The sequence below is a fragment of the Pygocentrus nattereri genome, chromosome 9, assembly GCF_015220715.1.
Source record: "Pygocentrus nattereri isolate fPygNat1 chromosome 9, fPygNat1.pri, whole genome shotgun sequence".
Lineage (NCBI taxonomy): Eukaryota > Metazoa > Chordata > Actinopteri > Characiformes > Serrasalmidae > Pygocentrus > Pygocentrus nattereri.
In genome coordinates this window covers 26,544,552-26,571,599 of record NC_051219.1, presented here as the reverse complement: position 1 = coordinate 26,571,599, position 27,048 = coordinate 26,544,552, and the positions used below count along the sequence as shown (strand labels likewise).

Below are 27,048 nucleotides of genomic sequence, written 5' to 3'. Positions count from 1 at the left end.
CACATTTGTAATGAATTTATGGTAAATTTCAGAAATTGTGTGTGACATTTCAGCAGATATGAGCAATGTTACATAATAAACACAGTATACAAGTGAGGAATCAACACCCCAAATGTTGAAATTTGAGGCTGTTATTCTACCTGTATGAATTAGTGCCGTAAGTAGACAGAGAATGGACGCTCATTTTTAGGCCCAAGTATAAAAATGGCACTTCCCTTTGGGTTTAACAGCTAACTAACAATGTTTTTATTTTCTATATACCATAAATCATGAAATATTACACAAGATTGCACTATATTCGGCACAAAATGGTGAAAAAGGCCACTAAATCTCATCTACACAGTATTTGCCTGGTGAGGATTTCATTTTTGTCATTAAAAATAGTCGTCTGATGGTCATTTCAGGGCTCATGCAATGCAGAAAAGCAGCACAGTCACTCTAAAATCAGTTATCCTCGTACATTTCCTAACAAAACTATATTAATCACATCTCGTCTCCATTCTCCTCGCTCTGTTACTACGAAGCCATGCAAGAACACAAAAAAGCAGTACAAAATTTAAAAAAAAGAATCTTCTGACCCCGTAAAATCTCCAGTTCTTATGACAGAAGCTTGCTCTGCTTATGTGCTGGTGGAGGTGCTAACATGGAGAAATAAATATATAATACAACTATGTACAAAGTAAGATGAGACACAGTGCTTTTTCTTTTAAAGCAGAAAGTTCCTCTGCCCTGCGGCCTTAGAAAATGGTCTGTCTGTAAATGAGTAAGTGTGCGCTCAAGTGTTCTAGGATCATCAGTTCACCGGCCAGTTGTGATGATGGCTAATGCCACTAGGGGCAGTGTGGGGGATTGTTTCAGCTCAGAATACTTTGGTCCGTTTGCTGCCCAGAGAGCCATGCTGTGGACGGAGGGAAAAAGAACGGTGAAAAAAGTGAAGAAAGTTGCGAATAAGAACAAACGCTCAGGTTATTCAGTTGTCATATTAACCAGGTACCACTTCATTTGAAGGCTACTTACACAGGGACTTAACAGGACTTGCATAATCTTTAGGCATTAGCTGCAAATCATTGTTTGACATCTTTAAAATGTCCCCAAGAGGTAGGTTTTTAATACTGCCCATTTGCTTGAACTTGACACCAGGCTTTTTGCGTAACCACTGGCCTAAAGTTTGCTGTTGGAGAAAAGGAGCTAGAACACACATTATGCTGCAGTACGTCCTGGGGACTGTAGTGCAGCTCAGGCTGATAATAACAGAAAAGTAAACTAATCTTCCAGGCCAAACAGGGTTGTGCCACAGGCCTGTCTTGGCCTGTGGACCTTGAGTTTGACAAATGGGCCTTAGATTTTGGGAATAATGCTTCTTAACAGTGTTGATAACTGGAACAAACGTCTCTCACTTTAGCCACTTTCATCAATTTGTGCTTAGTGGCATAAGCTGTTTATAAATGCTCAAGTACTGCTTTGTAAACATGTTATTCAGTGCTTATTCATGTGTTATAAAGTCCTTAGGTATGTTGCCTTCAAATAATGCTTCCAATAACTTATTTAATAATGCTAAACTAATAATAACAGTGTAGACTTAAATAAACTAGACACCAAAATGTAAACTGATTGTTAATTCAATCACAATTTAAAATATTCATAAACAAAAGCAAAATGTTACAAAATTCTTGTCATGAAATTTGCCATCAACTTCTATTTGATCAGCACAACTTGGTCACTTCTTTTCAAATATACACAGCATTTCAGATATTGATTTTATTATAAATTTATTAGTGCTGCCATTTGGCTCTCAATTACTATGGAATGGCTTATAGCTCTGCTCATCACTGAAAACATTTTCATTTTCACAGACTCCAATAGCTTCTTTGAAATCTACAAAACATTAACATATGAATCATTTTATGCATGTACTTAAAACGAATAATATAAATAATTTCAATAATAAAACTTTGTGTAATCGAGAGGAAAGGAATCTACTTTTTTTCCTCGGTTCCATTTTAGTAGTTCAAATTTAATTTCGAATTCTCTTTTTCTGAGTTTAATTTATTCCTGTTGTGCTGGATCAGCTCCTGTCCTGCCTGTTCATTTCTCTTAGTTTGGAGCTTTAGTATTTTATTGTAGACCAAAAAGATCCAATAAGAAGAACAAAGTTTAAAAATCTAAGTACTAGAAGTTTCACTGTAGTTCTAAAGGGAACTCAGCACTGCAGGCATTATTAGACTAGATTTTTCACTCAGACCAGCTTTAACTGGGTTACCTTGACTTCTGCTTGAGGAACGAACTTACTGAAGTAACAATACCTTTTCCTGGAGTGCAAATTTAGATCCATCTACCCACATCTGCCCGACTCAATGACTGACAAAACAAACGACTAGTCAAGTTATCAAATCAGATGAACTGAACTCTGCACTACAGTGGAGCAGAGCAAGACACTAAAACATCTAGAGCAAAAGTTTAGTAAACTTGAGTGAAGTTGAATCCAAATCATTTTTGCTGGGTAAAATGTAAAAGATCTAATGGGAAGTTAATCCATAGTCAACAGATCACCCCCTTGGAAGCTGTATGTATCTGGGTTCTGAGTGGGGTTCTGTACTCCTACCTTGGCCTGTTTATAAAAATGAGGTGCCAGTTCCACCAGCCAGGCAGATTCCACTGCCGTTACATCCCGCATGAAATACTTGGAGGTTTGAACCACCTCATTGAAGACCACCCTAAAATTAAATGGAAAATATAGTTGACATGAGCTGAGACATTCTGAAGAAACACTTCTTGGTCATGTACAGATGTGAAAAACAGAGGAAAAAGTCACCATTTGCTACAGATGTCTGTGCATGTCAACTTTTTAAATGGTGAGTGAGCCATGTGCCCATCCTCCCTGACCCAATGATGGCCACAAAAGCCAGCAGGACGGCAGGACCCGAAAACCGAGTGAGAACATGACCCTGAGAGGACAGCGCCTCCGGTTCCACAACCAGGCCACTAGCCTACATCTCACGTCCGACCCGGGCGGCCAAGATGCGGAGCCGGGACGGGGAGGCAGAGCAACAAGCTCTCTGTTCCTCTCAGGTCAGGAGGTCATGCAATACTGACTCTATTAGAGTTTACATACCATTTCGGTGGCTTCTCCCCATAAAGCACAGAGTTAGGATGGATGTGTAGCTCCCTGTCATCCCGTAAAGTTCTGAGAATAAGATTGTATTGTTATATCAAAATCTTGTGAATCTATGTTTTCAGTATTATATTCTTTCTTTTTACATTATTTAAAAACATCAGCTGCCTGAATATCTCATGACAAACAGACCATCAGAAAAAAGGCCTAAAACAACATGAAGTCTCATTACATTAAAGCACATTAACATCTGGGATTTATTCCTTGTCTCATAAAATGAGCAGTTCATAAATAAAAGCTTTTGACAGTAACAATTTGTGAACTGATGGTGTATTCACTATTTAAAGTATTAATAAATAAAAGCAAATGTTACCACATTCTTGTCATGGAATTTGCCATGAACAGCTATTTGAACAGCACAATTTGGTCACTGCCTTTCGATTATATGGCATTTTAGATATTAGTTCTAAGTTTATTACAAATACCTTTCAGCTTTCTCAATTACTATAAAATGATGTACAGCTCTGCTCATCACTGAAGACATTTTCATTTTTATAGCTTCCAACAACTTATTTCAAATCTACAGACACAAATCATGTAAATAATTCCAATAGTACTTTGTGTATTTGTGAGGGGGAAAAAATATAGTTTCCTCAGTTCCATTTCAGTAAGTCACATTTAATGAACAATTATCTGTTGAGTTGAATCAATGAGTTGACACAGACCAAAGGTTTGTCAGAGGTAAACTGCAACACAGTGATGACCAGAAGACTTGCATGAATCTCGTCTGCAGCACGACAAGTTGTTTACAATAGTAAAAAGGAGCTTATGCCACTAAAAAGTCATACCTGTAAGATCCAGAGTGGTGCAGACGGGCGGCATTAGCAAAGAAACCAGAAACTATACACCTGAGAATTACATCTGGGTCGCCTGAAAAGAAATCCAAGAATGAGTCACACTATAACTAATAATTTATGCAATTTCCTCTTCTTACCCCAAATATATTTCAACCAGCACATGGGTAGTGTCTGCAAGGCTAATGTAGCACAAATGGGAGCTTAATCCCGACCAATTAGCATCATGCTAACTGCACGCACACACACACACACACACACACACACACACACACACACACACATCACACACGTGCCTCAAACGGTGTCATGTTGCTGAAAGGAAATGCCACCAATATTTTCTCAGCATAGTTAAATTTCTGATGTACACAAAGTCATTCAGAGCGGTTCAGTGTGAAATGATTCATTGTAAAGAAACTCGCAGACTTCTTTCCAGTGGTGGTGATGGGAACCAGGGGTCACCATGTCTACAAAACTAGCTTTATATTTTATTTATTAAATGTTTTTACTACACAAAACTATCAGTTAACCTACACATGCCATGGGTTTACATATGTAACATAATAAAATTGTTATAAATCTATTAAATTTCTCTGGGAACTACTTTAACTCACAACACCCTGCACCCCTCTGCCATGCATAATTAATAAATTATATGTTTTAAGCCAAAACTCAAAACTACCATAAAAAATGTCTCAGACATCAGGCACCATATTCATAAACATTTCATGTAATATCTTTCAGTGAGGATTTTTTTTTCTTTAGACATCTGGTTCCCATCACCTCCACAGTGAACAACTGTTACTAGCATGGAGCATTTTACATCAAACCACTCTGAATGGCTTTATTTTCATCTTCATGAATAAATGATTGAGAATAAATGTTTATATATTCTTAAAAATCTGCAGAATTGCCCATTACATAATCTCTAGTAGACATGATTATGTGGTTTGAGACACTGTATGGCAATAATGTTACCTATATACATGGACTTCAAATTCAAAGATTCAGGCTTAATGGCTGTTTGGCTACTTTTAGCCATTTGTCCATTTTCATTTTTATGGCAAAACAAAGTGAAATCTTGCTAAAGTTTGGTCAGTTTATACTAAACCTGATGCTAGTCGGTAGAGTATAAACGTCCAACACTTGTTACCTTCATTTTCAGCCAACCTCAAGTCATTTAACATGTTTCCCTTATGCACTGAAAAGACTTAAAAGTAAAGGAGTAGAAATTTAATCTGGTAGCTGTAAACCATTTTCAAAAGGAAAAATCATCTGACCTTCGCTGGATGTTCGAGGCACCTTAAACTTGTTCAGCAGGCGCCGCAGCTGCTCTCGGACCGTCATGGCACGTACCAGACCCTTATAGTTGAGGAAATGTTCCTGGCACCACTGAGAACTCTTCTGATGCTGCAGCAAACAAATAAACATATTAATGTCTGAGGAATTGTGCAGAAGACATGATCTTCAGTGTATAACTTAATCTATATAGGCTTATACAGGCATTCTAGCTTAATGATTCAACTGCAGTAAAGATCTTTACAACACTTGGAAAAATTCAGGTGACTGAAGAGTGAAGCTTTGACACTCATGCTGTGAAATGTTTTAGCTAAAGGCTTTAGAATGTTTGCAGGTAATTTAGACTGCTGTGACTGTGATAAGTGTAGAAAGTCATGCATGGCACAATTCAATAATGCATCAGTTATTTTGCCTTAGTTGTTTGATATGGAAATGCTAAAGGAACATGCTAGATCTTAATTTTGTGCCAAAAGCATAAAACAAAAATTACTCTTTTTTTTTTGGCTAACACCTTTTTGCTTAAAAATTAAAATCTGCTACAGTGGGTTCCAAACATCTGAAACCACGCAGGAAATCTGGGATCTTCTTTTATTTAACTTCTTTTATGTAACGGTCATCCTATTTTTGCCTGAAACAGCATGCCCAAAGTAAAAGAACCACTGTTTCCACATACTTTGGGCTACCGTCATAATCTTGGGCCCTTTTGAAAGGATAAACAGCGCTATGTGGTGTAGAAATTAAAAACCTAATTCTAACAACTTAATCACCTCCACTATCCTCTCACAGATCAAAAGTTTGATGACTAAAAATGTGATTTACAGATGAAATACACTGCTCAAAAAAATAAAGGGAACACTCAAATAACACATCCTAGGTCTGAATGAATGAAATATTCTCATTGAATACTTTGTTCTGTACAAAGTTGAATGTGCTGACAACAAAATCACACAAAAATCATCAATGGAAATCAAATTTATTAACCAATGGAGGCCTGGATTTGGAGTCGCACACAAAATTAAAGTGGAAAAACACACTACAGGCTGATCCAACTTTGATGTAATGTCCTTAAAACAAGTCAAAATGAGGCTCGGTATTGTGTGTGGCCTCCACGTGCCTGTATGACCTCCCTACAACGCCTGGGCATGCTCCTGATGAGGTGGCAGATGGTCTCCTGAGGAAACTCCTCCGCTGTGCGGCCCTCCAAAGAAATGGCACCCCACACCATTACTGACCCACTGCCAAACCGGTCATGCTGAAGGATGTTGCAGGCAGCAGATCGCTCTCCACGGCGTCTCCAGACTCTGTCACGTCTGTCACATGTGCTCAGTGTGAACCTGCTTTCATCTGTGAAGAGCACAGGGCGCCAGTGGCGAATTTGCCAATCCTGATGTTCTCTGGCAAATGCCAAGCGTCCTGCACGGTGTTGGGCTGTGAGCACAACCACCATCTGTGGATGTCGGGCCCTCATACCATCCTCATGGACTCGGTTTCTAACCGTTTGTGCAGACACATGCACATTTGTGGCCTGCTGGATGTCATTTTGCAGGGCTCTGGCAGTGCTCCTCCTGTTCCTCCTTGCACAAAGGCGGAGGTAGCGGTCCTGCTGCTGGGTTGTTGCCCTCCTACGGCCTCCTCCACGTCTCCTGGTGTACTGGCCTGTCTCCTGGTAGCACCTCCAGCCTCTGGACACTACGCTGACAGACACAGCAAACCTTCTTGCCACAGCTCACATTGATGTGTCATCCTGGATGACCTGCACTACCTGAGCCACTTGTGTGGGTTGTAGAGTCTGTCTCATGTTACCACGAGTGTGAAAGCACCATCAACATTCAAAAGTGACCCAAACATCAGCCAGAAAGCATCAGTACTGAGAAGTGGTCTGTGGTCCCCACCTGCAGAACCACTCCTTATTGAGTGCGTCTTGCTAATTGCCAATGATTTCCACCTGTTGTCTATTCCATTTGCACAACAGCTGTGAAATTGATTGTCAATCAGTGTTGCTTCCTAAGTGGACAGTTTGATTTCACAGAAGTTTGATTTACTTGGGGTTATATTGTGTTGTTTAAGTGTTCCCTTAATTATTTTGAGCAGTGCATATCTGTAAAACTGACCTGCCACACAGACGCCCAAAACACAGAACTGGTCCAAAGCTTGAGCTTTTCGTAACCAAGTTATTTCACTTACCTTAATGAAAGCCTCATACACGTTCAGCATTGTAAGGTGATCTCCTTCAGCCACAGCAAACTTCCTGTGTTCACGAGCCTGACGTTTAACAACACAGACAGACCAACAGAAACATTCAACCAGCTCAGAAATACAAGATATTAAAAGGTGCTCTTTCTTAATAAAACAATATCTTAGGCTTAACAACAAGCATGGACTAGAGGGATATAAAGCTTCCCAGCACTGAGCTGGAGCAGTTTTTCTCTGAAGTGATGGTGACGCAAAATGTGCCATGAATGTGACTTTAAACCAGTGTGACAGAATTATCTATATGGGCCTAGAAACGATAAATAAATTCCTCAAAAAGCTCCTTATGGTGATGCAAGTTTGTTGTGACAGTAGCTGTTACTGCTTTACACCAAGCTTGATAATGTACACAGACAAATAGTTATTTGTGTCTACAGAATTATGGTGATATTGTTTATCATTTATTCAGTTATGATATACCAACTGAGTGTTACATTGCCTTAACCTACAGCTTCTTCCCTGATAAAAATAAAATTACCATATAAATTACAAAACAGGCTAGATTTCTAATATTACTTAACATGTGATAGAGTAGATATGCACCTTATTTTTAACTACGCAGTGCATGTACTAAGATCACACTGCAAGACTCCAAAGGTTTTTATGCATCAATGCAGAGCTGCAGCTGATCCAAACTACAGGGGAAATGTCTTTACATACAGAAGAACGACAGATGGAACAGCCACAAGGGCAGTGAAGGAAACTTACGGCTGCTTTCTTCTGGTCTGAAGGCACCACAAAGATGTTCTGGATCTGCATCATGGCAGCTATGGTGACTATCTCCTTGGAGCAGCCAAAGTTGCCGGACTCCAGCAGCATTTTTGCGAACATGGGGCTGAGGGGGAACTCGGCCATGCGCACACCCATCGGCTCTGTCAGGCGCCCGTACTGATCCAAACCTGCACAAGAACATTGTCTGTTGGTTATAATATAATATATTGGTTTATAGAAGTCCCATGACTTTTCCTTATTTCCATTATGCAAGAAAAAAAAAGCTGTTCATTGTTTCTTTTCATCTATCTGAAACTACTGACAGCCCTTCTAATGAATACTCTTCGTTTCAGAAGAGATGCTGATGTCCCCCTCATCCATCCATCCATCCATCCACCCACCATCTGAGTATTTCTGTAGTCAAACACAATGAGAGACTCAAACTTACCACCGAGAGCATAGAGTAGCTCCAAAGCCTGCACCATGGACTGAGCTGGTGGCGGCTGAAGTAGAAAATATACAACAAAATACTTAATCAGTTGCTGCTTTTATGGTCTTTACCGCTTTCTGTTTAAATCACTCCAGCAGGTGCTAGACCTTTCTGTCTACTATAAGCCACAGACCACCGTTTAGAACAGATTAATTGTTTCCCTTAATATTAAACCAATGTGAATGATGAACAGAACCAAAAAATATTGTAAAAAGACTGAGGAAAAAAAAATAGCCAGAGTGAGGCTTTAATAAAATGTAAAATGTATTAATAAGTGGACAGATAGATGCATTCACATCAAATAAGTTAACACACACACTACATTGTATCTTATTATTTCCCCAATATGTTCCATTCAGCAAATAAATAGTAATGTGCATGAAATGTGCAGAAGTGTGTTCGCTGTAGAGACCGTGTTCACTTATTTTCACTTATGAAATAATCATGTAATTTGACCAGGGTACATAAACGTTTGCAGAGATATTTTTCTATTTTATCTAGATATTTCAATATTTCATCTATTCTTTAAATTAAACAACTATTATGAATATGACATCATTAACACTCACAGACAGGAAGCTGAAGCGGAGAACATTGTCGATGCCCAGAGCTTTCAGCTGGAGGATGACCGGGGCCAGGTTACTACGCTGCATCTCAGGCACAGTGGACTCTGGCAGCTTCTCAAAGTCTTCCTCTGAGAGAAGCACATAAAGCAAATAGTAAAATTAGTTATAAAGTTTCAGGATGTTTCAAATTCGCAACTTTAAAGAGGAACTGCACTGTTTTTTCCAGAATTCCTGCTCAACTAAATGGTTAAGATGTAAACAAGTCATTGAGAATGTTTGGTGTGAAATGCTACGTTCTAGAGAAACTTTCTGACTCTGTGTCTTTACAGTGGTGGTGATAGGAATCAAAGTTTATCACTTACTAAAGCTCTCTCACAGAAAGTTATTACATGAAATGTTTTTGAATACACTTCCTGATGTTCGAGACATGTGATAGTTTGCGTTGTAGTCATGGCGACTCCTGGTTCCCATTACCACCACTATGAAGACATCCAAGTCTCTACAGCCATTACTCACTAAACCTATGCAAATAATTACATCTCAGTAATTTAATTACACAGAAACGTAAACAAAGCAGTGAAATTCACCTTTTTATCCGAGTGAAATGATGGCAATAATCGGTTTTGTTGTCTTTGTTTTTCTGTTTTACAAGATAAAAATGCTTTGTCGTTACCTGTATAAAGTCTGAAGCATTTCCCGGGCCTGTTGCGTCCGGCTCTGCCTGCCCGCTGAGCAGCGGAGGCTTTAGAGATGGGTGTGACCACCAGAGACTCGATGGCTGTGCGAGGGTTATAAGCTCGGAGCTTCACAAACGCACAGTCTATCACAAAAACAATGCCATTTATGGTGATGGAGGTTTCAGCGATGTTAGTAGCCACCACCACCTGAAGGACGAGAGAAATACATTAATTTATTTACCCAGAAACAGCGTGACCAATGTTAAAGTGATAGCTCAACCTGACCGAGATAGTTGAGCAAGCCGGATCTTGTACATCAGACATGTTTGGTGTCCGAAGTTCATTACTTTAGTTCTACACAGGTGCTACGAGCTTAAGGTAGCTAACAACTAATTTAAAAATTGTGCCTCCCAATAACACTAACAGCACAGCTAAACCAGAATTTTCAAATACTCATGAAAAGGTTAAAAATGGAAGTGTAAATCAAGATGTTATTACGAACATTATCATAAAATGATCTCAATGTAATCAGATGATTATGACCAATGAAAAGCCTCAAAGCCAGAGTAATTAGCCAATGAGAAAGTATTTAGTAATCTTGTCATGGATACAGTTTAGTGCCCTCGAGTATATACACTCCAATTTAACAGAAAGTCTAAATACAATTATTTAAGCAGTATAAATTAGCACAGTTCTTTCTAACAATGCAGCAACAGTTATAACAAAAGATATTAAAGAAAGAAACCAACACAGTGGACCTTATTTACCATAGTTGCATTAAAATACAGAGCGCAGATTTGATGGCCTTTAATGACGTACAAACTACTCTGCACTTGTTTCAAGTAACTTTCATTCGAAGTGGAAATGAGTGGAGACTTGAGTGCAATCAGCATCAGTGCGTGAAATCAAGTGCCAGCCTACCAGCACCTCATTTACATATAATTTACATGAAGCACAACCTAAATTCATAGGTTTTCACTTCATAGTGTTAAATTACAATGACTGGAAAGAATAAAACATGAAATAAAACATGAAATTTGTTAAGATAGTAGAATAATGTGTTTAGTGTAAAATAACATTTATAGGCTGTATTATTGCAGGCTGTAAGATGCTTCTGCACTAAATGTTTTTTATATTGTTCATTTTGTGGGCAGATCTGTATAAATAATACCTCTCTAATTGGAACACAGAATAGCTTGAGCATTTGTTTATACCAATCTGCATGTAAAGTAAGCATATCGACTTCTGTGCTGGATTGCCATGCACACAAATGATTGTTATTTTCTGTTTTTGTTCTTTACATTAGTGCTACAGATAAAACTAAATAGCCAAACCTATTTTCAAATCACAAATCAGACATTTTTTTCAGGTTCTTAAATGTTTACACTGAAGTTTACAGATACTCCAAAGATGAAACAGACAAATGACTGAAAACTGTAAGAGAATCAATCTGTCAGATTTCACGGTACAGAACATTGATTAATAAGGGCCCATATTTGTATGGGCTAACCAGTTTCACCTTTCGTACAGTAGGAGGCATCCTTTCAAACACTTTCATCTGCTCAGTGTAGGGCAGTCCAGCATACATAGGGAGAACACGCAGATGCTTCTTAAGGCCATAACGAGAAAGAGTGCGAGCCTGGTCCTGCAGCATAGAAACCACCTTCTCCACCTCCTCCTGCAAACACAAACACCATCATCATCACAAACCCAACCGGAACCCAACAGGACCAACACTGACATTGGTCTCTAACCAGGGTTGCATTCATACAGAAAATATGCTAACCTGGCACTTTATTTTTGTGCAGTTTGAAATGGTAACTAATCTACTGATGCACAGTTTTAGCTACAGATGAGATACAGTAAATGTACATCTACATTGTGGAGCTATTAGTAAGATGATTCTAATAAAGCCAGTTAGTGGAAAACAGTAGGCGTTTCTCATAAAGTGGCCAGTTAGTGGAAGTAGATGGTAGGTCTTTCTCATAAAGTGGCCAGTTAGTGGAAATTCATGATAGGTGTGTCTAATAAAGTATCTTCATTTCTATTAAGTTCCAAACAAAAGCAGCCAGTAATATTTTGCAAAGAATCTCAAACTGTACTTCAGCTACTACAGAGCTATTACAGAGGTAAATGCATGTCGCCTTCACACCAAACCCCCATACACTCACCTGTCCAGTGAGGAAGGCCAGGACATCTCCATCCTCCTCAGCCTCATGAATCTTCATCACAGTTTCCACAGTGGCCTTTACGTAGTCTGGCACTGGACTTCAGAGACAAACATACAGTGCTAATTCAGCTTCTGACAAACACATCCAGTCCAATAATAAAGAAAAATTACTCAGAAGATTATTATTATTATTATTACTATTATTATTATTATTATCTTGCTGTTCTTTAAATACTTTACATAAAAAAACCTCTGAAATCTTCCTTAGTGTCTTTCGTATTATTTAAATATACAGTACATTGTATATGCCACTACTGAACAAATTACAAAATAATAATATAGCATCCAGACGTTTCAGTGGTAGCATACTGTGGCATGTGCACATCCCCTGGGCTTCGATGACGGCTGAGAGAGCGAGAGAGCGCGAGAGAGAGAGAGAGAGAGAGATGAGCAGCAGCAGAAAAGACTGGGGAGCTGAAAGGCTTAGTTTTGGAGAAAAGGACTGAAAAACGCTTTGAAGCCATAGGTCATAGGTTTGGTTTTGTTTGTTTTGTTTGTGCTTGACAAGAAATTAAAATGAACTGAATGCTGCAACGTTCAACCCTGCCTCCATCGTTCCTTCTTGAGCCCGGGGTACCACAGGCCATGCTACAGTGGTGGCAAAACCTGGGATTTAATGTGAGGCAAATTAAAGAGGCCTTGTCCAAAGGCAGTGCCCAACAGGTGGGGCTTGGGGTTTGGCACCGTCCCTGACTCCCTCCCGGATTTCATCTTTTCCTTGCTGTATTTGCAGGGTTTCATCTGGGCTCAAAGTTCGGGCCCCACCTTCCTGCCAGCTCACATGGCAGTCATCGGGACCCAGGGGACAGGCGCTTGCCGTATGTACATAATAAAAAGTTCCATTTTCAAAAACAGCGAAGATATGTAAACAGATATGCCCATGTGCAGCAAACATCAGAGTCACCCGACTCACCTGACAGTATAGAAAACATCCACAGGAAAAGTTCGGCCCTCCACAGTCAGAATCCCACATGTGTCCTTACTGGGGTCTCCAGATTCATTCAGGTTGAAAAAGTCTTGAAATTTCTGTAAGAGCAAAAAAGTCAATGTAGCGCTTTTTTGAAAATCAATATTTGTTATTCACAGATTTATATTTCACAACACACACACACACACACACACACACACACACACACACAATATTAATATTGTTTGCAAAGTTAATCGTGAGAAATCGCACTCATACAAATTCTAGTTCAAAATTTAAAAAATAAATAAAAGATCATTGGTAAATCCCTTTTGACCTGTATTTAACTCAATTTAATTCAACTAATTAATGCTACTGTTTTTTGTATATATGCCTGTAATATGCTCTAAAAAGTTCAGTAATTGTTCAGAAACTGAGGACACCAATTCTTATAGGTGTGAAAGTGGATTTTTTTTTTCCCTCATTGTATATTGCACTTCATAACACGTAACATGGCCCTGAAAAAGACGTTTAAATGGCAGTGTAAGTGGCCCCTAAATGCATATGCACCCCTCAGCATTCACGGCACAGACCAATGCCTCTGTCCCTATTTTTTTGTAATATGTTGCAGGCATTACCCCACGAACCTTAGAAGATGGCTTGCGTGGGTGTATGTGTTACAGACATTAAATTTGGAGTTAGCACATATTTACAAAAAGCAATAACGCTGATAAGGTAGGATAAGTTGAGGCAGTTTGTGAAATGCTAATAAAAACAGAAAGCAATGATTAATAAATTCGGTTTGACCTGTATTGCAGGGAAAACAGAACACAGTATTTTTATAATCATTTGAGGACTGAAGATAATTCATGCGGTTTCACTATTCTTCTGTTATACAAGTTCTCAGCTGTGCAGGGCCTTTGCTGTCGTATTCTGAGCTGAATAAGAAATGTTTTCAATGGGAGACAGTTCTGTCCTGTTGGACAGACAGTCCATCACCCAAACTTTCTCATCACACAGTTTTGGGGAATGTTTCTTGGTGTGGTCATGTTGAAATCATCATCAATGTCCCTGAAAAAGACGCCATCTAAAATGCAGCATAGGTTGCTCCAGTGTGTTGACTGTTAATGGTGCTTTACCCATTAATCCCCAGCTGGTATCAGTGGTGCTGGCTTTTGAACTTTATGCTTTATAATTAACGCAGTCATTTTGTTTTTTTGGCCCAGCTCAACATACTTCAACAACGAAATGGCATTACAGTGGTTTTGAGATTTTATCAGGAGAGCCACTGACCAATTTCCCAACTTAAAAACTGTATATTAATGAAAGGGATACCCATATGGAAAAAATATGCGCCAAATGTATTTAACAAATATATTTTTGTAATTTATGAAAATGGGCAAACATCTATTTGTTAAATATATATTTTTAAGATGCATTTATTTGTATTTGTTATTATATTTTTTCAGTTGTATGTAGTAATAAAGGCTACAGATGCAACTAAACGGTACTGACATCTGTGATTTGCATTGTACTTTGCATTAACCATGTGCATATGCAGTAAGACACTCAATGTATTTCAAATAAACAAGATATCAAATCATAACTGCATTTTCACAGAGCATCAATACCTACAACACTGTCATATTGGTCAAGGTTCATTTCCTAATATTTAAAATTAAGTTACTGGAATACAAGTTAATTTCTAAAAGTATGAAACAAAGTGCATTAGACAGGATTTTGGCCATTTTCAAAAATGTACATATATTTATTTTTGAATGGTACATTTGTATGTGCAGTATTTCTCAGCTTTTTCATTCATGACATTGGTTGGGTCCTTATGTATGTGTATATCCAGTATCTGCTGAATAAACCAAGGTTGTGATCCTGACTTTAAAGATGAAACTCAAACTATGACGTGGTCTGAAAGTTAAAAGAGGGAAAATGCAGTTTAGGAAGGAAAGTGCGGTCAGTGCAGTTTTCATGCCTGCACCTTTTCCAGATATGCTTTTTAATCCGCTCTAAAGGAAATCTCCACACACTGCCCCTTTCTCTCCACACTCACCCTCAATCTCACACACTAACTCGCCCCCTGCGGTTCTCACATACTCTCACTCACTCCCTCACACACATGCTGAATCACCTTTGCATCCAGCGTAGCAGACGCTACGATCAACCTCAAGTCTCTCCTCTTCCTCTGAATCTGAGAGAGAGAGAGAGAGAGAGAGAGAGAGAGAGAGAGAGAGAGAGAGAGAGAGAGAGAGAGAGAGAGAGAGAGAGAGAGAGAGAGACAGAGAGACAGAGAGACAGAGAGACAGAGAGACAGAGAGAGACATATAGGGAAGAGAAGAGAGAGAAAAGAGAGAAAGAGAGACATATATAGAAAAAAATTCAAGCAAACAAGAAGGAGAGAAAGGTAGTGAATCAGCATGAGAGAGAGAAAATGATATAAAGAGGAAAAAACAAGAGAAAAGGCAGAAAAGAGAAATCAGACAAAGAGAAGAAAGAAACACAGAAGGAAAGACAAAAGAAATATATAAGAGAAAAAAGGAAGGAAAGAAAAAAGAAGAGAGATATTCAGACAGAGAAATAAGAATAATATATGGTGAGTACAAGAAAGCATGAGAAGCAGAAAACATTAAAATTGCAGCTCTTGCGATTTGAAAATTTCACTCTCTCAAGTTGTGACTCAGATATATAAAAAGGTTTAACTGCTGACATCACAGCAAGGCAAGGGGATGTAACGAGAGGTTTTTGTTCCCCAAGTAGAGCTCTAAATGCTGCTCAGTCAGTTTTGCAAGACCAAGAGAAACAGCTTTAAATATGCTAAGTTACAGAAAACTGACGAAGAAAACCTTAATCTGTATTAAAAACCTTTGTAAAAGTTAAAAGCTCTGCCATGTAATACTGCAGAAGGGTAAAGGACAGCAGAGTCACCTTCTTCAGGAGGCCGATAGCAATGTCAGTGTAGAGTGTTCTCTCATGAGCCTCGTCCAACATGAGGACACTGCAGAACACAGACATAAAATAGCTCAATGACACTCAAAACCAATAAACAGAGCCTCTCTGACCACAAACTCTGACAGAGGACACACCTGTACTTTTTCAGCAGTGGGTCGGCCATCATCTCCCTCACCAGCATGCCGTCTGTGAGGAACTGCAGGAGGAACCAGCATGAACATCAAACTGATCACAGGAGACTTAAAGGGGAGTTTAGTAAAAATCTACATTACATCAAATGTAAATCAAAGACATGTTTGGGGAGAGAGAGAGAGAGAGAGAGAGAGAGAGAGAGAGAGAGAGAGAGAGAGAGAGAGAGAGAGAGAGAGAGAGAGAGAGAGAGAGAGATGTATATATATGGGGAAGAGGAGAGAGAGAGAAAGAAAAACAAAGGAGAGGGAGGGAGGGAGGGAGGGAGGGAGAGAGAGAATGAAAGTGCAAAAGAGAGAGAAAGAGAGGAACAGAGTGAGAGAATGATTGCGAAAGAGAGAAAGAGAGGACAAAGAATGAGAGATGAGAGAGAAGATACTTACTGGAAGAAAAAGAAAGCAAGAGAGAGGGAAAAAGAGAGAGTGACAGGATAGAGAGAGTGCAGAGAGAGGTGGAAAGATAGAAAGAAAGGACAGAGCAGAGAGAGAACAAGAGAGAAAGAGTGAAAAAGGGGACAGTGAGAATAGATGACGTGGGAGCGACTGCTTATCACAGCAATCAGTGAGTATCATATGCTATATAATCTAGAAACACGGTGCAGGATTATTTTGTCTCACTGTTCCCTTTTTATCTTTTACATTTTAAACCTTTTATTTTGTATTGCTATTTTCATCTTCATAAACTTGTTTTGACAAGTGCAAAATAAAGCCTTTTTAAATCATTTTTTATTATTATTATTACTGCAGACACACCTGAGCAGTGAGTCAGAATGAACGCAGCATGAGTTCATACCTTTATGCGGGTAGCATGAGGATCTGAGCAGTCATCAAAGCGGATGGTGTATCCAACCTCGTGGCCCAGCAGTGCTCCTCGCTCTTCAGCTACACGATTGGCTACCTAGAAGACACACATACATACAGTCAGTCCTTAACGGCTCTTTTTGAAATATGTACACTTACATAAACCGAAGTACTACATCATCATCCTCTTTAAACCACTTAATCCAGCTAGGGTTGCAGCAACTGTTGGGAGAGGAGAGAATCCCAGACCCCAGAACCCCTGGATTAAGTTAATCCAGCTCATTATGGGGGACCCCGAGCTGCTCCCAGGCCAACTTGGAGGGATTATATCTCCAGCAGGTCTTAGGATGGCCTTGGGGTCTTGTCCCAGACAGCCATGCCTGGTACTTCAACTGGTTGCTTTCAATATGGAGAGTAGTGGCTCTACTTTCAGCCCCTCACGCTATCAAGTTGGGTGCAGCCCACCACCCTGTGAAGAAGGCTCATTCCCACCTCTTGTACCTCCCAAAGCTCACTACCACAAATGAGGCCAGCGATGCAGTCCGACCCTCTCTCCATTACTTGTGAACAAGACCCAGAGATCCTCCACATGCGGCAGGTACTTCCCCCTTACCTGGAGCATTTACTTTTTACTTTAATGTACTTAAAGTAAGAGTCAGAATACGTGATAACCCTCCACTGCTTCTCTTCTTCTTCAGGAGTGCAGACTACAAGTGTGCTGCGGCTAATAGGTGGCACTAGACCTTGCACAAGACAAATTAGATAGATCTAGATAGAGTTGGCTAGTTTCCTCAAGGCCCAAAAAATGAACATGCAAATTCACCTCATTTGCAAGAGAGAGAAATGAAAATCTGTCAATCTTTGAGATTAGAAATGAGCATTTAAAAGGTGCAAATGAGTCAAAAAGTATTTTTTCTTGTATTCAATTTGAATAATATCTGACTGAAGCACAGATTTTCCAAAATAATACCTTAAGCAGCATTATGCAATATGTTTTGTTAAAACTGAAAGAAGTAGCCTTACTGAGTGAGGAGAAAAAGAACATTAAATACAGTGAGCATGCGCCGCTGTGAGTCGCCCTGTAAAGCCTGTAATAATCACTTAAAAGTCAGAGAAACAGGGTCGGATTTGGTAGGAGTGTTTCAGTCATGCATCTTTTATGCATTAACATCACAACAACAGACTCAAAAAGAAGGTCTGGCTCAATGTTTAGTTCTCAAATGCAAAATCAACATTATACTGATGAACATGACAGTAGTAGATAATCCACTCACATTCTCAGAAGACATGTCCTTTACCACGTTTTGACCGAGTTCTCTTTGAATCCTCTTTCAACTCGCTTGCGAAAGTCAGATTCATCTACTTGTGGGTGTCCAAAGCACAATCCACATTATACATTGCTCTCGCACATGTTGCACGCAACTAAATTGATACACCAGAGGGGTCTCCAAATCGCCAAATCCTACAGTGTTGCTTTAAATGTAGAAACGACTCAATTACTCAAGTGTTTTTCACTCCTTTTCATACACAGACGGATCATATCAGAGACCAAAATGATCATGTTTTCGGTTTTATTATGACATTGTCTGAACATTGAGACAGTGTTTAAAATGCTCTAATACACTTCATAATCATTTCAGTTATTATATAGACAGTCTCACAGACATGCTTAATAAGAGTTTTCACAAGACGTGGTTTAAATCAGTGGTGTCCATACTGTTTTCTGTTCAGAACTGTAAACATGTGTTGAAGAGAGACGTTAGCAGCAGGCTGTTTACTTCCACTGCATTTGAAATGATGTTACCCGTGTAACTAGAATTATTAAAATTTCGAACATTACAGTTATCTTTGGGTTTTATACTACTCTTTTGTTAAAACCAATATTCATATCCATTCACACACACACACAAAGTTTTTTGTATAGCTTCTGTACAAAAAGATGTTAAACATAAACAAAAACATAAAAGATGAGTGGATGACACATACCGAAGTAGCCGCCACCCTCCTGGGCTGAGTCACACCAATCACCTTCCCCTCCGCAGCCCAGCCAGCCTCCAACAGATACTGTAAAACATGCACACATTTAATTCAGAAGGCCACAAGATACAGCACTGCAGCTTTCAGCTGAAGGTAAACTGTCCTGTTACCGAGAGAGAAATCTGAAAACTGCAGAAATGCACATTTGACTCCAGCATGTCCTTCAAGTAAGCTTATTACAAGCATTGCTCTCAGAAGAAAACCTTATAACTCCATTTCATTTTTTTAGGGTTGCATAATATACTGTTTTAGTAACCATATGAGTCAGTAAAGCACTGTTTAACTGAAATAAATCGAGCAGAACACTACATTTTAAAATATATAGTGAGGTCCGAGACTAAACAGAACGTTTTATTCATTTTTACTTGGGTTTTTGAATTTTGACTGTCCAACAAAGAAAAGTCATGATAGGTCAAATAAAATACTGAAGATTCTTTGCTGTTTCTATTCAAATTTAAGCAAATCTGAGACTCTGAGCATGTGAAGGCCTTTGTACAAAAAGGTCAGATTTGCTTTTAGTCTCATCTCTTCCATTGAAGCTTGTGCTCAGGTTGATCTACTGATCAGAGACTTGTGGAGCTCACACTACCATCGCGAATGCATGTTCTCATTTAAATCAAAGGTCTGTTCACTTATCTTCACTGAGAAAGATCAACAAAACATGCAATTTGACCATTGGCGCTAAAACTTTTTGCACATGACTGCAGCCATTTATTCATTTTATGGTATTGATGTTCTGCCAATTTAATAGACACCAAATCTCTTACCGGATAGAAAATTACAGTTTTGGGGTTTTGCACTGGTTACGATATGCGGCTTTTTTGCTGCTCCGCCGCTCGCAGGTCGTCAGCTATTTAAAACTTGAATCAATATGCACTCATAACACAATTCTAACTTTTTCTGTGGCTGCAACTCATTTAGAAAGCTGTTCATACAGAAAATACACACCACAACAGTGAGTGCACTTTATTCAATCATAATTGGATTCCTGCAGTTATCCGATTATTTAAGTGGTCACGTAAACGCCACACCCGGCTTTCTTAAGACTGAAGTAAGGTCTAGATAATCTGATTAATAAATCCGGTGAAGAGAGCTGGATTTTAGCACAGTAATCAGATTTCTCAGTGGATGAAACCAAATATATGCTTGACGAAATGAAGTATTTAAATATTCTTCATCTTCTAGATGACGCATGTTCACATTTCCAGGCAAAGTCAGTGTTTAAAGAAAAAAGCCGCAGCATGGAGTTTTACATCACGTCTTCTTCTGTGAGTTTATTGGCTGACTGCAAAGCAGAAATCAAACGATTACTGCGTGACTTACGTAGACCCGGAGTTTCCCATTATCTGATTTCCCAACTGAATATAAACACGCTGATTGGATTACTGACAAAACTTGATTTTCTGCGGTTATCGGATTATGAAGTGCATGTAAAAACACTCAACGTAATTTCCACCCACACTACACTTTCAGACTTGGTGGACTTTTTGGGAAAAGTGAGAATCTGGCAGCACTGCATGTGTGGAAATCAAATAGTATATCTGGTTGCTATAGCAACTGTGCAGCTGTCAATGCAGTCTCATTGTAGCAGATGTTTCCAGACTGTTCTGTGCAGTTTCACAGTTTCAGTAGCTGTACTGTCATACATTTTCACAGAAACTACGCCAATGTTCTACTCCCATGTTTTGTCATTGGCGCGACACTATAAAAGTTTACGACATCTGTCCACAACACCACTCACCTGGACTCTACACTGGCCTTCATTTCATATTATTTTTCCACAGTAAACACACCGTCACACACCATCTAAAATGCTTATCTTTCTGGGTTGTGGTGAGTAAACAGACCAACATAAATTTTTAAACAATATCTTTCAAGTCACTTCAGGGGTTGTCAAGAAACTTTCTTCTTGTCGTAGGAAGTCAGCATTTCTGAGATACAGGGCTTTAAGTGATTGAAAAATGTCATAATTTCCTGATTTTAGAGCTGGAGTCTAACTGCCACAGAGATTCTAAAGGCTCAACCGTGAAGGTTATTCTGCTTCACCTGAGGAATCTGTGTGCTCTTCCCACAGCCTGTCTCTCCAACTATCACCACCGTCTGAAAGCTCTCCACCAGATATAGGATGTTGTTCCTGTGCTGTGAACATAACAAGAAATGTCATCATGTAAAAGCAGAAAGCAGCATTTAAACCAATAAGAATAGCTTTTTTGCAGTTTTGTTTTATACATCCAACCCAGGAGAAAGGGCACTGCTGGGGTCCACGCACGGCCAACTCTCCGAGCCGTCTAAAATCCCTGCCGCTTCCACACATGGAGTGTGACCTAAAGCAACACCAAGTGCCCCTTCCATCTCAGGCTGAATTCCCAACCTAACAAGGTGAGTTTCTAACTCAAACTTTATCTCTCGTTTAGGAGCAGAACGAGGAACAACAGCAGAAAAAAATATATATAAAAATCAGCAATCAAGAGTAGATCATCACGGTATGCATCAAATTTTTCCCAAGTAGGGTTAATAAAAAACACTGAAAGATCAAACATTGCCATCACACCCCCAAAAAGAGAAAACCACCACCCAGAAAAAAAAAAAAAGCCAAACACAAACAGCTGCAAGGCCACACAAACAAAGAAATGCAGGACGAGCCCCAAAATATGTTACAACCCGGTCCAGGTCAGGCTGTAATAATAAGTACAGAGAGAGTTTTAACTGTGAAGTGAGTGAGGAGAAGAAACACCAGACCCAAGTTCAGACCCAAGTTCAGACCCAAGTTCAAAGACTGCATTATTGTAATTGATATGAGTACAAACAGTGGATTCTCACACCGGCAACAAGGTCAGGAATGGCCCAGACCAAAAGAACAAACAAACCCACACTAACTTTGTCACATTCTACCTCCCCTACATACAAACAAAATGAAACAAGACAGTGTACTAACCTACCTACCTGACAAGCCATACACACAGACAACCCTGTCCAAACAAAACAGCAGCCACTCCCTACACCCAGTTTACACTGACTATTTACAAATATATACAATGCATATATAGTTATTAGGGGACAGGCTAAATCAAAGTCCAAGCAAGCAAAACAGGCAAGGAATCAAGGATTACGAAATGTACACAAAAGGAAAGATCAATACAATGAGGAAGTCTCCTCCTGACCAAGCCACGAAAACCTCTTTTAAGTAGGTGGGAGGAGATGAAACCACGCAGCAGGATCCGGGAGCGGAAAAGGTGATGGAATCTGGAATGAATACCAGTCAAAACACACAAAAGGCATAACACACACCCCCTGCCCAATAACAAAACAAAACCCTAGTATCTAGAGAGAGCATCAGCAACTATATTATCAGTTCACTTCTTGTGAATGACAGCGAGTTTAAAACTCTCAAAGTATGAGGGACCAGCACCTTAGACGTTGATTTATGTTAAAACATGCGCTGGAGAAATACTAGGAGGTACATTCTGTGAAAAGTAGTAACTGTAACAGGAGCTGAACTGCTATCAAGATAGACCTCAAAGTGTTACAGTGCGAGGACAAGTGCAAGGGCTTCTTTCTCAATAGTACTAGGTCTATAACCAAAATTCAATAAGGTCTAGTCAAAGAAAATCTCCTCAAGCAAAGGTCCGGAACATCATAATGTCTAACTTGCATTATGAGCCAGTGACATATACTGTTTACTGAAGTAGTAGTTATATTAACATCTTATACAGTCAGCAACTGAATGTCGCATCAAAGTACAATTCAGTCATATTTCAACAATATTTGTCAGTTTTCTCTTTTTAGAGCACGCCATGTAAAATAATCTGGCTCACAACTGCTGTGTCTCATCTCGTCCCTCCCCTGTATGCGCTAGGTTTTTTTTCTAGGTTTAGCACATCTGCTCATCTAGTCATCTGCTCATCTAGTAAATACTGCTTCCAGCAGCTGCATACGGTGTTCTCAGGTGTCAGAATAAACAACAAATGTCATCCAGGTAGGCATCACAATTTGGCATGTCACCTAAGCTATAGCCATGAGGCACTGGAAAGTAGCGGGGGCATTTCATAGGCCGAAAGCCATTACAGTATACTGCAGAAATGTATCTGGCGTAGGGAATGAAGAGATGTGAGAACCTGCCAATAGCCTTTCAGTAGGTCAAGTGTAGTCACAAACTTAGCAAAGCCAACACGATCAACACTATCTTCCATTCGTGGGAACGGGAGAGAATCTGGGACTGTAACTGTGTTTACTTCTCTGTAATCAGTGCAAAATCTATACATTGTGTCAGGTTTCGGGACCAGAAGGCAAGGGAAACACCATGGGCTGTTACTGGGAACAGCAAATCCGTTTTTCAGTCAGTACTCACTTTCTTGGCGTAGAAGAGGTAGAATTGTGGGCTTAAAGGTGCCGCCTAATAGGTGGATGTCTGCTGACATCAATATCATACTGAAGGACAGAAGTCTGAGATAGAATCTCAGAAAATAGAGACGAAAAATCTACTAAAGAGAGATTTAAGGTCAGATTGTGCAGCTAACAGTAAATAGGACAGCTTTTCTGAAATACAATGCAATGCATGAGAATTAGAAAGGCAAGCACAAGGGCGACAGCTCCTACCCAAATGGAGGTTATCAGTTTCGGGTGCATATTCACTGACCGAAGCTGCTGTTATTGGAACAGACAAGTGGGAAGGAGGGAGGAATAGGGGTAGTTATATCTCCCTCAGTAGAACGAGCCAGATAGGGCTTCAACATATTCACATGGGTCATGCTAGATAGCTTCTCAGTTATTTCATAATGACCGCAAAAGCGTATCTGCAGGGCAGAGCCAGTAACAGGTAGGAGAGCAAGGAAATGTTCACCATGTTATACGTGTGATTAATGGCCTTGCCATCATAACAGCTGTTCATTGCCTCCTGAGAGGAACACAGATTCTGTTTTGCTAATTTTTGAGCAAATCACGGACACTCACAAAGCTCAGAAAAAGCATGTTATCCCCAGAAGTCAAAGGAGCAGACAACCACTGTTCATAAAGCACCCTAAGAGGACCATGGGTGCTACAAAGCAGCAACAAAAAAATGAATGAATTTGGACTAAAACCCAGTCGATTCCTGCACAGCATCACGTATAGCAAACAAAAGTAAAGGCACTCCCTCATCCCAGTCTTTGCCAGTGTCGAAGCAGTAGGCTCTCAACATGTTTTTAAATGTCTGACGGGAACGCTTAAGGGCGCCTTGTGACTGAGGATGGTACGTGCTGGACACTTGGTATATAAGGTTGAGTTCATAGACTACCTGAGAAAAAGGTCGTTTTTTCCATCTTTGCTGTCTTCATTGTTAGTTTGCAAATGCATAAAACAACACAAGCTACATTTAAAAGCTAACTGCTACATAAGTGTTATTTGGTAATGTAGTGATTCATAATACTTCAGAATAATCGATTATTCGTTTCAGTAATCCACAGATTAATCAAATTAGTCATAATTGATTAATAACAGTTGCATAAAATCAAGCACATGTCTCCATAGACAAGCACTTGCAGTAGAATGGGTCATACTGAAGAGTTCAGTGACTTTAAACAAGGTACTGTCACAGGATGCCGACTCTGCCACAAGTCAGTATGTGAAATCTTGCTAGATCTGCCCCAGCCAACTGTAAGTGCTAATATTGGGAAACAGAAGAGCACAAAAACAGCTGAGGGATGAAGCAGTAAACCACACAAACGTACAGAATGGGCGTGCCAGTGCTGAAGTGTGTAGCGTGTAAAAATCGCCCATCATCTGTGGCATTACTCAACTTGCTAACTACAGAGTACAAATTGCCTCTGGAAGTGACAACAGGACAAGAATTGTGCATCAGGATCTTCATGAAATGGGTTTCCATGGTCGAGCAGCTGAACACAAGATCACTATGCGCAATGCCATGTGCTAGATTGGTATAAAGCATGTCACCACTGAGCTCTGGAGTTATGAACCACACTTTACTATGTGGCAGTCTGATGGATCAAATCTAATCATATCAAATCAAATTTATTTGTATAGCACTTTTTACAACTGATGTTGTCACAATGATGAATCTGTGTTTGGTGGATGCTAGGAAAACACTACCAAAAGGAATGCAGTGTGCCTACAGTAAAGTTTGGTGGAGGAGGGATAATGAGCTGTGGCAGCTTTGAAGGATAATGTTAATGCTGCAGCTTACAAAGACATTTTAGACAATTATATGTTTCCAACTTCATGTCAGCAGTTTGGGGAACACCCTTTCCTGTTCCAGCATGAAAGAGCCCCTGGTGAACTCTGGTGGCCTGCACAGAGCCCTGACCTCAACCCCACTGAGCACCTCTGGCCCTCTCTCCCAACATCAGTGACTGACCTTACAAATGCTTGTGGAGAGCTTCCCAGAAGAGTGGGGCCATTCCATGATGTCCAGCAAGCTCATATAGGTATGATGGTCAACATACTTGCCATATACTGTAAATACTGTATGGGCTGAGGAGTGAACAGCATGATTTAAAACTTTAACAATGTATGTTACCTTAAATACAGGCAGTTTCTGCCTCTGTTTCTCCACAGACAGGGTGCTGTGAGGGTTGTAGATGAGTACAGGTCCGCTGGGCTCCGTCACCAGCTCTCTTTCCTCAGACACTCCAGGCCCCTCACACCCTGCAAAAACAGTTCAGAACCAACACTAAGCACTAAATGCTAAAGGTAAGGAGTTCTGCAAAGTTTCGTCTTTAGGATGTGAACAGGGTCACGCAGAGTGCTTTGATGTGAAATGGTTAAATTAAGGATTTCTTTTTTACAGTGGTAGTGATAGGAACCAGGGGTCACAATATCTACAACACAAATACAGCCATTTTACTTAGTATCCCAAACCACCAGTGAACCTACACGTCTTCTGAGTTTATATATGTAGCACTGAGGATGGTAAAACTAGACAATCTGACAAAACAAGATTTTTTTTTGCCTCATAACACCCTACATGTTCCTCTCTACCACAATCTTAGGGGGGGGAAAAACAACCAAAACTTAAAACTACCATATCTGTAAGCACTTAGGGTATTTGTGTACTATTAGTGTACTTCAGACGCCTGGTTCCTATCCCCACCACTGTGAGCAATTCTGACGCGGTACGTTTCTCAAGAATGCAGCCTTTCCCACCAGCCAGTCTTTACGACTTTGCTTACATATACACGATTAAATTATACATCATTTTTGTAAAAATCAGTTAACTTCTCTTGTAATTAATCTGCTTTAATCCTTCCCTGCTTGTGTCTGAGGCTCTGTGATGCAGCATGGACGGTATGGACAGTAAACATTAGCTTTATGAATGACCAGCACGACTGGTGTTAGGACTGAGCTACAGAAGGCATGAAGAGAGAGAGAGAGAGAGAGAGAGAGAGAGAGAGAGAGAGAGAGAGAGAGAGAGAGAGAGAGAGAGAGAGAGAGAGAGAGAGAGAGAGAGAGAGAGAGAGAGAGAGAGAGAGAGAGAGAGAGAGAGAGGGTAAAGAAATGCAGCTGTGAAGGAATGATGTGGTCAGGTCTGTGTGGGTCTGTGTGGGTCAGTGCAGCAGCAGCAGCAGCAGCGCTGCAGAGGGACACAGACGTACCGAGCCACAAACACACACACACACACACATACAGCCTCCCACCCACTAACACGCACACACAGACACTAACACACACTAACGCTCAGCTAAAAACACAGCAGGCTTCCTTGGTCCATGACACAAATCATGTCTTACCGGGCTTCCAAAACCGCATCGTGGAGTGGGGGGCCGCCATCTTACAGTACTACGTCATTTATTTCCCTAAAAAACTTTAGTGAGCAGCAGGGGGCGCCACCGAGTCTGTGGGGGAATTTATAAATAAATAAATAAATTACTGCGAGGGCTCTGTGAGCTGTTCTGACTTATAGTAGAAGTCCTGCTTCGTCTCTATTTTGGAAGGACGTTTTTGTACGTAGTTGTGGCAATTCAACAAATAAAA

The 27,048-nt window shown here is 40.0% G+C and overlaps 1 protein-coding gene across 1 annotated transcript; it reads right to left on the bottom strand.

Annotated features, from left to right (window-relative positions):
* zgc:158828 (probable ATP-dependent RNA helicase DHX35) lies at positions 1-26,879 on the bottom strand. Its single transcript, XM_017698228.1, has 21 exons — positions 26,805-26,879; positions 25,595-25,722; positions 21,130-21,222; positions 19,033-19,110; positions 17,039-17,143; positions 16,192-16,253; positions 16,034-16,103; positions 15,240-15,299; positions 13,103-13,215; positions 12,131-12,227; positions 11,479-11,637; positions 9,956-10,166; positions 9,286-9,410; positions 8,675-8,729; positions 8,224-8,414; positions 7,450-7,527; positions 5,247-5,376; positions 3,961-4,042; positions 3,113-3,184; positions 2,603-2,714; positions 1-898 (listed from the first exon to the last, which is right to left on the bottom strand). The coding sequence occupies exons 1-21, from the start codon at positions 26,842-26,844 to the stop codon at positions 860-862; spliced, it is 2,100 nt and encodes a 699-aa protein (XP_017553717.1). The 5' UTR covers positions 26,845-26,879; the 3' UTR covers positions 1-859.
* Between the last annotated feature and the right edge of the window lie 169 nt (positions 26,880-27,048).